The following is a 13,384-nucleotide window of genomic DNA, read 5'->3' as shown; positions in this document are numbered from 1 at the left end:
TTACCTTCTTCAGTTTCAAAATCCTAATAATTTGCAGAAAACATGAGCAAACAAGTCAGCATAACAAAACACTGCCTGCACAAATCCTTATTGACTTTCTGTTTGAGCAAAACCTGTGCTATGAGAACACATTTCTGTACCTCAGGCAATTCTCTTATCCTGTTACTCTTTCTACTTTTTTTTTTTAATTTTGCAGCTAAAATACTCAGAAATCCCCAGGGCTCAGTGAGGCCCCAAACACCTCTGATCATCACTTATCATCAAATCTTTTTGAGCCTGTATGTGTAATACACACAGCAGCTTGAGATTAAGCAAATGACTACATTAAGGGGTATTACCTTATTCCCCTAACTGCTACCCTGCCTTTCCTAAACTGTGTGGGAAGGTCTTCAAGCCACTTCTAAGTATCAAACCTTGTCACAATCAAAGTTTAAAAGCTTTTTGTTTTAACAGGGTGAAGTTTGTTACACGTTTACACTTCTTCAGGACTTTCTCTGTGTAGATTTAAGCAAAAAATCCAGCTGTAGACATTATGTGGACGTGAATGATTTGAGGGAAAAGCCTCTCTTAGGCAAAGCCCACATCAAGTGATCAAGCTGAAGCTCAACTGAGAACTTGAGAAACTATAAACACTGAGATTGAGCTGAAAATTAGGCCACAGTTCAACCCAAATGTTGCCAAAATCCTATAAGTGAGCACTGATAAAATAAACTTACGGTTCTTTCTGAATGGAAACTGAAACAGTGATTTCTCACAAGCTCACTCTTCTGAGCTGATAGCGTTCATTTTCTTTGATGCAAAGTACAGCTCCTTTACTGGAATGCTCCAAGGCTTAGATGATTCACACTTTGGGTTTTTCCCTTTTAATTTGAGCTCTAAGAAGTCAGGAAATCGGTTGCTTTTTCCATCAATTACCAGCCATGAAGGCAGGTGGTTAGGTAAGTATGAAGTAGAACTGCTCTTCAAGGTAGGCATATAGAAATCTGAGAGGCCACTGTACAAATTTCCCGTGGATATTATGGCTCTGTTCATCATGTTTCAGTATTAACTGGCAGTAATTGTTGGCTGTTCAACACCCACAGCCCAGGAAGTCTTCCACTCCTCACCAGAATTTGCCCAGTACGTTGCCATAGGCAGGGACTTCATCTAGATGCTTGAGTCTTTCTTCCTCCAGACAGTATCTTCTGTCATTTGTTTTGCCCCAAATGTTGCTTTTTCTCTGCCATTGTCAGCAACAGAAAAAGTGGCCAGCAGAGTTTCCTGTTACTTTGGTTGCTGGTAGCTGAGATTCCGGCTTAGCTACCAGTCAGGAAGTGTTAAGCCACTTACTGAAAAAGGAGAAAACTCACAAGTTCACCAATCAGAAATATGACAGAGGAGTTTGGAGGTACATTACTGAAATAGCCAAAGTTCTGCAAGACAGAAGTGAGTTGGAAAAGTAAAACTGAGTTACTCTCAGGAACTACGAAGTGACCTAAAGATTAAAACCTTTTCTTTCCAGTTTGCTTAATTATATCAAATACACACTTAATTCAATTGTTGAGTTTATTTTACCTTTACAAAGGGTCATAATCCAAAATCTGACTGAAAAACATGCTATATTAAAAAATGAAGGTTCCATAGAGAGCAGAGAGTAAACATGGCCAGCACAGGAGCAGTAAGAAGAGCCTTGACCGCAGGAGTTCAGACGTTAGAAGTATATTAAATCCCATAGTGCATCTGCTTATAAGGCAGAGCCAATCTTGCACTTCAAACTAAGTATAAAACTCACACATCAAAGTCCTGTTTCATCCAGTCCAATGCTTGGCACCTTTCATGAATCTCCAGTTCACCTCAGTTAAAAATCTGCATATTTCTCAATGCAACGGAAGAAAAGACTTTTGAAATGAATTTTACATGGCAATACCTATGGGAAAAATTATCAGCAATGCACAAATTAACAGCAGAAGGATCAAAGAAGGCAAAAATACACTGAAAGTACTAATTAAGTTTCACAATACGCTTTTAAGAACTGTCACTCCTCCCATTTTATATGATAGGAAAGCTAATGTAAAAGGACATCAGCAGTCCTACATGGAATAACAGGGAAGACAGAAGATTAAAACTGGAGCTATGAAGGAATGCATTACATTGGATAAGGATAACCCTTTGCACTTCATTTCCCCCTACAACTATTTCACCCAGTTGTAAGATTTTATAGTGCACAACAACAACAAAAAGTAACAGCAACAAGATAACTCCTCCTGATATAATCGCTGAGGAAATGTTCAGCAACAAAAGAATGTCCATAAATCATGAAACTAATTCTTTAGTTTAGGAGCTTGCCAAGAAGCTCCTCCTTTGAAGAAGGTTTCAAGAAAGACCAACAGGAAACAAACAGCCTTGGAGCTACATGACTAGGTTAGGAAGGAAATATTCCACTTTTCAGGACCCTCTTTTCAACAGATCATGCAATCCACACCATGGAGACAATACCTTGTAAGGGGTGCAATATGAGATATCTATAAACTTTTACTTGAAGGCTGATTCAAACTCCTTTTTGACCAGAATTGGTTTAGCCACGAGCCTACTCCAAGCAGCTTTCTCCAGAGTATATTAAGTCTTATCTTTCTCTAAACAGCATGATTCTCACTGGAGTCTATCAGAAGCCTCTTTTATTTAATTCGTTATTCCAGGTACCAAAGGTTGCTGAGCTATAGAGAAGAACAGGGATAAAAGTTACTTCTGTTGCAACTGGAGAGTGGTCCATGGATTAAAATTAATGGCCCTTTGCTGCCTATCAAGGAGGAGCCTGTGGGTAATACTATATTTCCTGTAGCCCTGGAGGGACTAATGGTGGAACATCGGTCTTTTATGTTCCTGTCAGTTTGTGGGAGCACCACACAAGAGTGTGCAGAAGATGCAAAGTGGAATAATAATGACAGAAAGGGTCCCTGATCCCAAGCAACATTAAAAAGAGCATCAACAACAACAAAAAAAAACAACAAAAAAAAAACCCCCACACCCAAACAACAAAACCCACAGCTCAGATAAACTCTACAAAGCAATGCAGCTGAACAGAATGTCAGCCTGACTTAGCAGATTCTTTGTTTCTAAATGCTATGTTTGTTAAGAATCAAAGCAAAACATGGTCCCACACCACATCCTTATCTCTAAATTGGAGAGAAACAGATCTGAAGGGTAGACTATACAATGGATAAGGAATTGGTTGGACAGTCACAGCCAGAGGGTTGTGGTCAGTGGCTTTATGTCCAAGTGAAGGCTGAAAATGAGTGGTGTCCCCTGGGGGGGGTCTATCCTGAGACCAGTGATCTCCAGCATCTTTATCAGTGACATAGACAGTGGGATCGAGCTCACTCTCAGCAAGTTTGCAGACAACTCCAAGCTGAGCGGTGCAGTTGATATGGCAGAAGGAAAGAATGCCATCCAGAGGGACCTGGAGGTTTGACAAGTGAGCCCATGAGAACTTAATGATGTTCAACAAGACCAAGTGCAAAGTGTTGCACTTGGGTCAGGGTAATCCCAGCTACGTGTACATGCTGAGAGAAGAACTCAATGAGAACAGTCCTCTGCAGAGGACTTGATGGGTCTAGTGGGTGAAAAGCTGGATATGAATCAGCTTGCAGCACGGAGGTGTTCCAGGATGGGTTGGGTGGGACTTTGGGCAGCCTGACCCAGTGCCTGATTTAGTGGTTGGCAACCCTGCCCACTGTAGGGGAGCTGGACAAGATGATCTCTCAGGTTCCTTCCAACCCAAAGCCATTCTAGGATTCTATGAAAACTTACTCCAAACCCATTCCTTATTTCTATGTACATAGTGATGTTTATGCACTCAGTCCCTCCCTCCTGTTTGGTTTACAGCTGAGCTCAGCTCCTCATTCTCACAGCACGTTGCAGTTTATCTGTTCTCAGTGGAGACTCGGAGGTTGGAAGTAGTAAGGTTTCTCTTCCAGTATCTTGTCTCCATGTTCTTCTTCTGGAAACTGGCAGCTGTAAGTCTCTTCTTTATGGTGGGGTGGTTGTGGAGCCAATGGCAGCCTAGAGAAGTTACATTCCACATCTGCAGTGAGAATAAGCAAAAACACTGCACATGCAAGAGGCCTTCATACAGCTCAGTCGCTCCATTACCTTTTCCAGCAAAGACCCACTCTGAGGAGGGGGGCAAAGATACAGCTGAGGCACTGCATCTTAGTGAAACCAAGCAGCCAGTCCAGAAATCACGCAGCAAATCAGCATTTACTCTGTTTACTCAACTTACTCCCTTCTGAATCTGGAGTACACACTGTTCTCCAGTGAAAAACCACAGGGAGGCCCACAAAGCACACTTACTGTCAGCTGCGGGGTGTTTCTCCTTCTTCAGCAACCATATGCAGAGATGCAAGAAGAAGGTCAGCAAGATGAGAACAAATAGACCCACTGCTGTCAGGATGGCCAGCATAATGGTGTACCGAGAATCATTTGTAACACTGTCTGCAATTAAATATACAATACAGAATAAGAAAACGCGTGCCCAGATAAATGTCAAAGGAAAGGCAGTGCTTCCAAGGAAATTTTAAGGTTAACTTCCTCTTTCCGTGGAAATTTATTTGCCTGGGATAAATGCAGTGCAGTTGTTTGCAATAAAACTGAGGTGCTCCCAGGCAAAGGTGCAGTGGATCACTATCTGTGGTAAAAAGCATTCATGCAAAAAGCAGCACTATCACTTGCTCTATCTACTCTGTTCTGATTTTCGCTCTTTAGGGGGATTCACCTTCAATGTTTTCTTGAAAAGCAATACAGTAAGCCAAATTTTCACACTTCTGTCAGCCTCACAGAAATTAAAAGTAGCACTTTTCAGCAGTTTCTCTCAGCAGTACTAACAGTTTCTCTAAATGAAAGGCCCAAGGAATCTGAAAGGTACCTCAGCGGTAAGGGAAAGGTAGAGACAGAAACTTTCTCTGATATTCAGTACCTGCAAAGCTTGCAAACAGTCATTCCTGTGCAGCTTGATCCACAAGGAGACACACCGTTTCAATACTGAGTGTTGTGGACTGAACAAATACTTGTAAAGGAAGTGAATGACCCACTGAGCTATTGTCTTCTGAGAAAAATCTAGCTAAGCAGCAGCAGAGGTTCTGTGGAAAACTGAAAGTTTCCTAGCTGTGCTCTCAGGACAACTGCTGGTTGCGTGGGTCAACAGTTGTAACCTGTATTAATACCGGCAAAAACACAACAGTCATTTTCAAAGCAAGCTAGCATGATAGCAAGCCTCTGGGTAGTACCTATGCAGGAGGTCAACTACTGCAGATGTAGAAAGAAAGAGGAGGCTCAAAAAAAAACAAAAAAACAAAGCATTGTGAGCTGATACCTCGGTCCAAATATTTAACCAGGTAGCCACATAATGAATTGTGTGTGCTGTTGCCTTGCTTGATTGTTAGAAGGCCAGAACTTTCACAACTAAAAGAAGAGAGAGAGTCATATTTAGAATGCTGCTGCCCTTTCTTTCATTCCTCCCCAGCCTTTTTCCTTGGCTTCCTTTCTTCCTTCCCACTGCTCTTTCCATAGCTCATTTCCTTTGTTTCTTTTTCATAGCATTGCAGGTAAAATTATGGCTGCCCCATAAGAAGATAACACCAGATCAAAATTGTCTCCATGCATATTTCTTTTAATTTTTGGTACAACTGATGGCCCTATTTGGCATAATTTTGCATCAGTTTGTGCTGGACTTAAAAGCAGGCTTTAAGGTTTGCTTTGAGATTGGCTAAAAAGCCAGAAGATAAATTTGTACTGCTGAATTTAAAAAGCCCAATCATTTAATCTCACTGGTGTTCTCATCTCCGATTCAATTTACCAATCTAAATATTAGTATTTGACACATTTGTCATGCATGTCACCAAAAATATCAATACTTACTCAGTCCAGCTTTGGCACCAGCTGTTCTTACCATTAGAATAGGTTCCTGTCTCACATGGTTTACATGAATATGTATAGTAAAAAACACCTATAAGAAAAGAGAACATGAATTATTAGTGGTCAGTGCCTTTAACGAAAGACACAGAGGTACAACAGCTTAGAGGACTCTTTCTGCTTTATGAATCACACTCCTGGAGAGATGTACAAAGCAGCTCTTGCCAGTTTTGCATCTTTGGACACATAGGGGTTTTACTCTCACTGAGGCCATGATATAGACAACATTCCTCTCCTTTATATCACAAGCATTCCCAAAAGTGGATTAAAATAAGTGAATGGAACTGTGGCTCAGCAAGCTACTTTTATTAAGCTTTGCCTTTTAGAGACATTTGTGTTTCTTTAGTTACCTAGCCTAATCAGCTCCTCGCCCTCTGGACATTCAGTTTTCCTGCAGGAGGTGCAGGACCTATCAGCACAACTGAATCCCTGAGGACACTTGCAGTCGGCATCTTTCGCTTCTTCACATGGGCTGATGTTCTCTGTAATGAAGAAAGAGAGAATTAAGAGTTGCCTTTGTAACTGAAATGCATTTCACCATTAATCTGACCGGCTGATACACATGAAACACACCAATAACCCATCCAGTCAGCTCTCAGAATGCTGCCAGAGCTCTTCTCAGCCAAGCTCAACATTAGAGCAGAGATGCTCAAAAGATCCTTGGCCAATGAAGATCAAGTTCCCTTTCCTTGCCTTTCCCAACAGCAGCTGTGACTTTCTATTCTCTGATGGAAGAAGGGAGTCTAAATCTAAGCCAAAAAACCAACGTGCTTCCTATTCTGTTTCCAGAGGAATTCTACTGTGAACTTTGCTTGCTCCCCACAAATGTCATCTCTAATTGTGAGGCTCCTGTGTTCATGAAAGCAAAGGAGTAATTGCATCTACTGATCCCATCAGCAAACAGTTCTATCAAGCAGTTCTTTCAACTGGGAGACCAGTTAAAGGAAAATACTATTTAACTCAAAGGTTTTGTGACCCTAAAGAAAAAAATAAATAAATGGGGGAAACGTTTAAAAACCCACAGCAAATTGTGAAGATTATTTCCTGAGATTGGTGATGGAATGTATGGGTCTACCAGGAACTGCCTACGGTTTCCTCTGCTCACCTCTGGCCTCCTCTTATTGGTTTTGATAACGTAATGAAGGCAGACAAAAAAAAAAGAAGAAGAAACAGCTTCAGGATGCTTCTTTCTGTATTACTAGTGGGGGATTCTGGAGCAGATCCCACTGAGCAATGACTCTCCTACTGCACCCTATATCACTTGATCTCAGTTGGAGTAGAAATACCCTGGGGTCTTGATAGCACCTCTGGCAAGTGCTACGTTAGAGGAAGCAGCCTTTCTGTCCACACAGAACAAGAATTCTCCAGCTACTGAGCAGAGGCAGCCCATAAAGCAGAAGGGATCTTCTCCTTCACTGTATTCACACTAATTTTCTGCATCCCTTCGCTGATCTGAAGGAGTCACAGTAAGGAACTGAATGACATTGCTTCTAAAAGCTCATTCTGCCACTATCTCCTCCACAGTCACCACCAGGTCCAGTGTCCTACTGGTCACTGTGATAATGAACACACTGCCTCCTCCAGCCCCTTTCCTACTACAGAGCAAGAAGCACAGGCACATAAATCTTCAACACACATCCACTCTGAAGCTAAAGGACATTTGGAATTTAGCGGGGCAGGAAGGAAATCCTCGTGGTTTTGTTTTGAATACACAACTACTCAAAGCACATACACACCTGAAAGAAGACAAACAGATCATTCTCTTACCTGTGCTGGAGAAGCATTTGGGGCAGCATTTCTTTACATCCTTAGCAATTGCTCTCAGCTCACCATCAGGGCACGTTGATGCCAGAGTCTGGTGTGCCCAGTGCCACAGGTACATTGCCAGCAGCAAGCAAGCTCGAGTATTGAGCAGACAGACTTCTCTTCTCCGTACAGTCATGTCTCAAGCTCTACAGCCCCACAGCAAGTGAGGGTGGGCTTCTATCAGGACTTCCCCTGCAAAAATTCTCCTCCACCTGAGACTATGGGAAGGTACTGCGCTTTTTGTAGTGGTGGCTGTGGTTGCTCTTCCTGGTTCTTTAGGGGCGGGGAAATGTTTTTGCTTGGCACCATCAGATGCTTAGAGGGCTAAGCAATCATGTGCCAGCAACGTGAATAAGGATAGGAGTAAGATGCAGAACCACATAATTCGATTTTCAGTGGATTTTGCACTTGATACACAATTGATAATTAATGCAAATTAAAGCACAGTGTGAACTTCAGACTATTTAATTCTGGCTTATAGCTCCTAGAGAATTCAGAAACAGTCAAGGATTTAGCTATCGGATATGCAGTGTACAGTAAGGCCATACATCCATATATTTTCCTGATTCTGTTCATTGTTTTCAAGTTCTTCACACTGGTTCAGCAGACTCTTATTTTCATGGCTGATGTAACTCCATACAGACACCGTGAAACCAAGAGGAAATAATACTGCTCCAAGATCAGCCCTGATGCCATAAGATGAGAGTAGTTGCAGGGACCCATGCAGATCCTCTGTCCTCACTTTCCTGGGATGCAAGTAAAAACAGCTCCTCAACAAAATGATACCAAAATTACACATAGGTACAGACATATCACCTGTAATCATGACTTGCTGGATTTAAATTTTACACAGTCTTGTCTTATACAAACACAGACACACACTTCCAACACTGCTTTGTGATTAGATAGCTTGCTTTTTTATGGTTACATTTATGTGCATAGCCAAGACAATATTTAAAATCCAGTCTTGTTCTCAACTGAACTGATGAATTCAGACACAAAGAGCTCGGAACAGATTCTTCTCCACACTGCATGATGACACATATGTCAAGGCAAAGGAGAATTGAGACTTGAGAAATGAGTTCCAGTGGAAAATACCATACTTTGGCATTTGACTTGCTCTTCATAGGGCTTGCTATATTGTTTCTTTAGTTTAATACAAGCCAATGATGCCTAAATAAGTTTCCCACACAGATACTATTGTTGTTCCTTTGCTGTGTTCTGTGCTTTCTTCCTGAAGATTCATCCATAGATCTCACAGAGTGGTCAAGCAGCACATGCTTCACTTGCTCCTTGGTCTGTTCAGTATCTACTTGTGTTCCTGTCACGAGCTGGAAGCAATCAGATAAATTTGGCAAGCAATAGATCCTTCTAGGTGGAACCTTTCTGCCAAAAGCTTGCATCCCATCTAGCTGCTGCAAGGCTAAAGGTCAAGAACCAGTGATTTAATTTGGCTTTTTTTTTTTTCCCCCCAGAAAACACCTTCAGAAGGCCAACTGTTGTTCTTCTGCAACTGCAAGCCTGCTAGTTTGTATGCCAGCCACACAGGAGATCCCCTCCTCTTCCCTCACAGCACTGTTCCTCACAATACTGACAGCCTGTGCCACTCATGCTGCACAGAAACCCAGAGACACTCAGCCTGCTGCTGCTCAGCTGGCTACCAAGGACTGGTACTTTGTGTTAGGGTTCCTGCCACCAGCTCATTCAAACAGCATCAGAAGTGTTGGACAACACATGAAAAGCCACAGGTAGTGACCAGGGGGCTTCTCTTGGCTAGAGAACAAGGTGCAGTCAGCACACAGACCTCTACCTCATCCTCTGAAGACAGTGAGGGTCATAAGAGTCTACAGTCTTACAATCAAGTCAAATTATTAGGCAAAAGCACTGAGTGCTGCAACATGTTCTACAGGCTAATCAGTTATGACCACTTCTGAAATGTACACCAGCCCTGACCACCTCTGCAGATATTTACATTATCTCTAGCTTGTGTCAGAATAGGATGAGAATACAGAGAATTTCTTTACGGTCAAAGAACTTCTTCATGGTCAAATTCCTGACCATGGTTACATTAAGATTCACCCCAGGGCATTCTAACTGCAATACTGCTGGTCTGTATCACTATAGGAATCAATTGCTTGTTCTCCTCCAATTTTTGGAATATTGGTGCTTTATGAATTGGTCTTCACAGGTCCTCATTCTTGCTGAACTACTACAGTTGGGTACAAGCACTGTCAGATGATGGAACATTACAGTCAGAAAACTGACAAACAAAGCAAGACTAAACCACTAGTGTCAGCAGTGACCTTTTAGAGACAACTCAATTGTCTGTCTTCAGAATCTTCGGGGTTTTTCAGAAGCTAATCTTACCTGTCTCTGAGGTATTGACATTTTATCTGCTGACTCCTTTCTTGCTCAGTCCCATATGTGACACATGTTGATGCTGCCAGGCCTCATGCTGGTACCTGAGCCGGATCTGCACCTGTTGACAGAACAAATGTCCACTTCACTAATCAAATCAGCAGTAGTTCTTATCTCCTCACCTTCAGTTCTGGTGGTTTTATTAAGAAGCAGCTACAGGATTAACTAGACAATATTTGACTAAAACTAGACATTTTGGCTACCAGTAATCCTTACAGTCTGCAGTTTCCTAGGCAAGCAGAGGCGTGCAGTTTCTGTAAATCCATATGACCTGCATTCAAAATTACAAGGTCATAAGAAGCAACGTGGTCTTCACGGTTACCTGAGCACATTTCATGCCATGCTTTCTCCTTTGCGTGAAGTAAAAAGGCATAGCTGGCACAGAACTGCCAAGAACAGGCAAAGAGATGAAGCTATCAGCTGAGATGCTCAGAAATACCTTGGGGTTCCAGAGTTTGCTGCTGCCATGGTCCCTTCAAAGAGACACTGCAAGGAACCATACTGGAATTCAAGCTGAATGGTCTCTAATGCTCTTATTCCTCAGCCTTGAATGAAGGGATCAGTATTTTATGACTATCTTCAATAAACGAGCCTTGATTCTGAGCATGGAGCCACAGTGCATTAAGAGTCCTGGGAAAGATGGATTACTTCTTTGGAGTCGATGGATCTACCAATTTGCTTGCTGGGGGTAGGGAACAACAACAAAGAAAAAGTAACCACTTCTCAAACGCAATTATTTTTTTGAAAGTTCAGTAGATTTACTGATGCTGCTTTTACCAGTGTTACCAATGATAAGTCAGGTTTCCTGACATTGACCAAAACAGCAACCTACGTAATTCTTCAAAAGTAAGAGGTTATTCACATGAAATCTATGTAATTTCTTGAATGACTAACGATAGATTAAGGTAGATGTCGCTTTGTTAGCTCTCTCTTATCAGCTCCTTTTATCCCACAGTAGCCATCATTAGCTAGTTTTCACAGTTATAGCCAAATTCTATCTGTCAGTCTTTATTATAGAGCCCTTTACTATGCCACGAGAGCTACAGGAGAGTTATCTCACGTGACTGCATGACTTGCTGTGCCAGGGAGCCTGAGCAGAGCAGCAGCTCTGGAGGGCTGCGGGACATGTAGAGAAGCAGATGGGGCACATGGTAAGCCCAGTGTCACAAGGACATTCATCTGTTGAGTCCCTTCTCAGCAGGATATCATATGACATACAACAACATCCACAGACCAGGGAAGAAAAAGCTTACAGAAAATAACTCAGCTGCAATTGGAAACTAGAAGACAAAAGTATCACATGCTCCTTTCAGTTCTGCTGAACTAACTTTAACCCAAACTCAAGGCTTTGGACTAAGCAGAAGTTGCAGTACTGGCAGCTCCCAGAGCCTGGGGTACCTGTAGTGTGCCTGTTCAGTGCCTGCCCTCTTTTGGCACACGGGGAGCATTACTGTCCTGCAGGCCTGTGACAATAAGGCTGGGGCTGTAGCAATGCAAGTGGTTCACATGGAGCCACATGTTGGTTTCTAGGCAAGTTCAATTTTCCACACCTGGAAAAAGTTATCCAGACTCCTGGATCCTACCTTTGAGCAGCACTAAGGAGCCTGCTGCACACACAGCCTATGAAATGAGTCACCTCTCTGAGTTGCCTACAGTCTAGCCACCAAAAGCAGCAACTCCTGGAAAAGGTAGGAGCAGAGGCTGTAATCTAACAGTGACATTTCATAAATGGAAACTTTATGAAACCAGACAGAGGCAGAAAACTCACACTCCTTCACGTTACCAAGTCGTGCCTTTGCTCCCCAACTCATCACTAGGCACTGTACGTTATCAGAAAATGTGATCTTTCTGAAGTCACTCATGGAAAACTTGAGTCATTTTTATATGCTTCCAGGTCAAAGGTAGTGTGATAACGACAAGAAAGCGCAGGATAGAAGAGATCAGCCACAACAGTGGGCAGTGATCATATATTTTAGGAGGAAAAAGGTAATATAGACAAAAGCAGAAGATTGTTTTCCTCCTGTTTTCTGTAGAAATTCAGTCATGAGACTGCTTTCTCTGCAGGGGAGGAATTTCAAACAAACAAACAAAAAGATGTAATATGCTGCCCCAAGGGCCTGTAAGCCACGGTTAGTGCAGCTAAACAATGTGCAGTTTAATTGCTAGTGGAAAAACTGGCTTTATCTTCCCTTCAAAATACAAAATATAAGCATTTTAGTCTGTCTTATAGGTGGTTCTTAGGACAATCAGCTGGACAAATTTTAGTGACAATATTCGTGCAGAAAGTTTTGCAGGTGCTTAAATGTCTTCCCAAATCAGGGCTCTGTAATAAATAAAATGCACTTACCTTACAAATGTTGTAACTTTACCAACTGCTCTGCCAAACAGTTCACATTAAAAGCGTGGTTTGCAGAATTAAAGAAGCTAACTGGCATCCTAACAATTAGAAAGAGAGGTCTGTAGGAAAGAACTGACACTATGTTATATTAGGGGAAAAAAAAAAAGTATAGCCTTATCATTATCAGCATAGAGGAGTAGCACAACTCCACCTGTATTTCCGAAAAAAGGGGAAGTCTGACAGTTGAAAAACAGGAACTCACTTTGTGACACAGGCTCCCATCTTTGAGAAGGGAAAGTTCCACTTCTGGCATGTAAGATGACACAAATGTGGGCAGAGAGCAGCACTAAGGTGTTCAGGATCCAATACATATTATTAACTAGGGGTTTTACAGCTTGCTTGTTCCACAGTTTTCATTCTGGAATGAGAAACCCATTCAGAATTTTGACAGAAGAGCAATAAGACCTAACATGCTATTTTTCAAAGATTATTATTATGTTGGATACAGAAGTCCTACAGCAATACAGCCAGAACAGGTGGGCTCATATTGTATCAGCATAAAAGCCTTCAGCCAGCTGGCGTGCTGGATTTCCTCTTCAGTTTTCCTCACTAATGAGCAACTGCAGGTTGTGCTCAGCTGCCCCAGCTTGGCTGTGCACTTCCAGGACCATCAGAATCACACAGAATGGCCAGGGTTGGAAGGGACCTCAAGGATCATGAGCCTCCAAACCCCCCTGCCACACGCAGGGCCACCAACCTCCACATTTAACACCAGCCCAGGCTGCCCAGAACCCCATCCAACCTGGCCTTGAACACCTCCAGGGATGGACAGGGCATCCACAGCCTCTCTGGGCAGCTGTTCCAGCACCTCACCAC

The 13,384-nt window shown here is 42.4% G+C and overlaps 1 protein-coding gene across 1 annotated transcript; it reads right to left on the bottom strand.

Annotated features, from left to right (window-relative positions):
• Positions 1-3,807: 3,807 nt before the first annotated feature.
• TNFRSF18 (TNF receptor superfamily member 18) lies at positions 3,808-8,160 on the bottom strand. Its single transcript, XM_003212246.4, has 6 exons — positions 7,714-8,160; positions 6,297-6,428; positions 5,893-5,980; positions 5,348-5,436; positions 4,330-4,470; positions 3,808-4,060 (listed from the first exon to the last, which is right to left on the bottom strand). The coding sequence occupies exons 1-6, from the start codon at positions 7,886-7,888 to the stop codon at positions 3,909-3,911; spliced, it is 777 nt and encodes a 258-aa protein (XP_003212294.1). The 5' UTR covers positions 7,889-8,160; the 3' UTR covers positions 3,808-3,908.
• Positions 8,161-13,384: the final 5,224 nt, after the last annotated feature.

The sequence above is a fragment of the Meleagris gallopavo genome, chromosome 23 (assembly GCF_000146605.3).
Source record: "Meleagris gallopavo isolate NT-WF06-2002-E0010 breed Aviagen turkey brand Nicholas breeding stock chromosome 23, Turkey_5.1, whole genome shotgun sequence".
NCBI classification, from domain to species: Eukaryota; Metazoa; Chordata; class Aves; order Galliformes; family Phasianidae; genus Meleagris; species Meleagris gallopavo.
Note: the sequence above shows the minus strand (reverse complement) of the source record. Positions and strands in the feature narration are given on the sequence as shown.

Excerpts from the sequence above, each read along its gene's own strand:
- TNFRSF18 (XM_003212246.4), bottom strand. The coding sequence starts at position 7,888 with ATGACTGTACGGAGAAGAGAAGTCTGTCTGCTCAATACTCGAGCTTGC. Across the intron at positions 5,437-5,892 it reads TGGTGCCAAAGCTGGACTGA|TTGTGAAAGTTCTGGCCTTC; the intron begins GTAAGTATTGAT and ends CTCTTCTTTTAG. Across the intron at positions 4,471-5,347 it reads GGTTAAATATTTGGACCGAG|ACAGTGTTACAAATGATTCT; the intron begins GTATCAGCTCAC and ends ATTTAATTGCAG.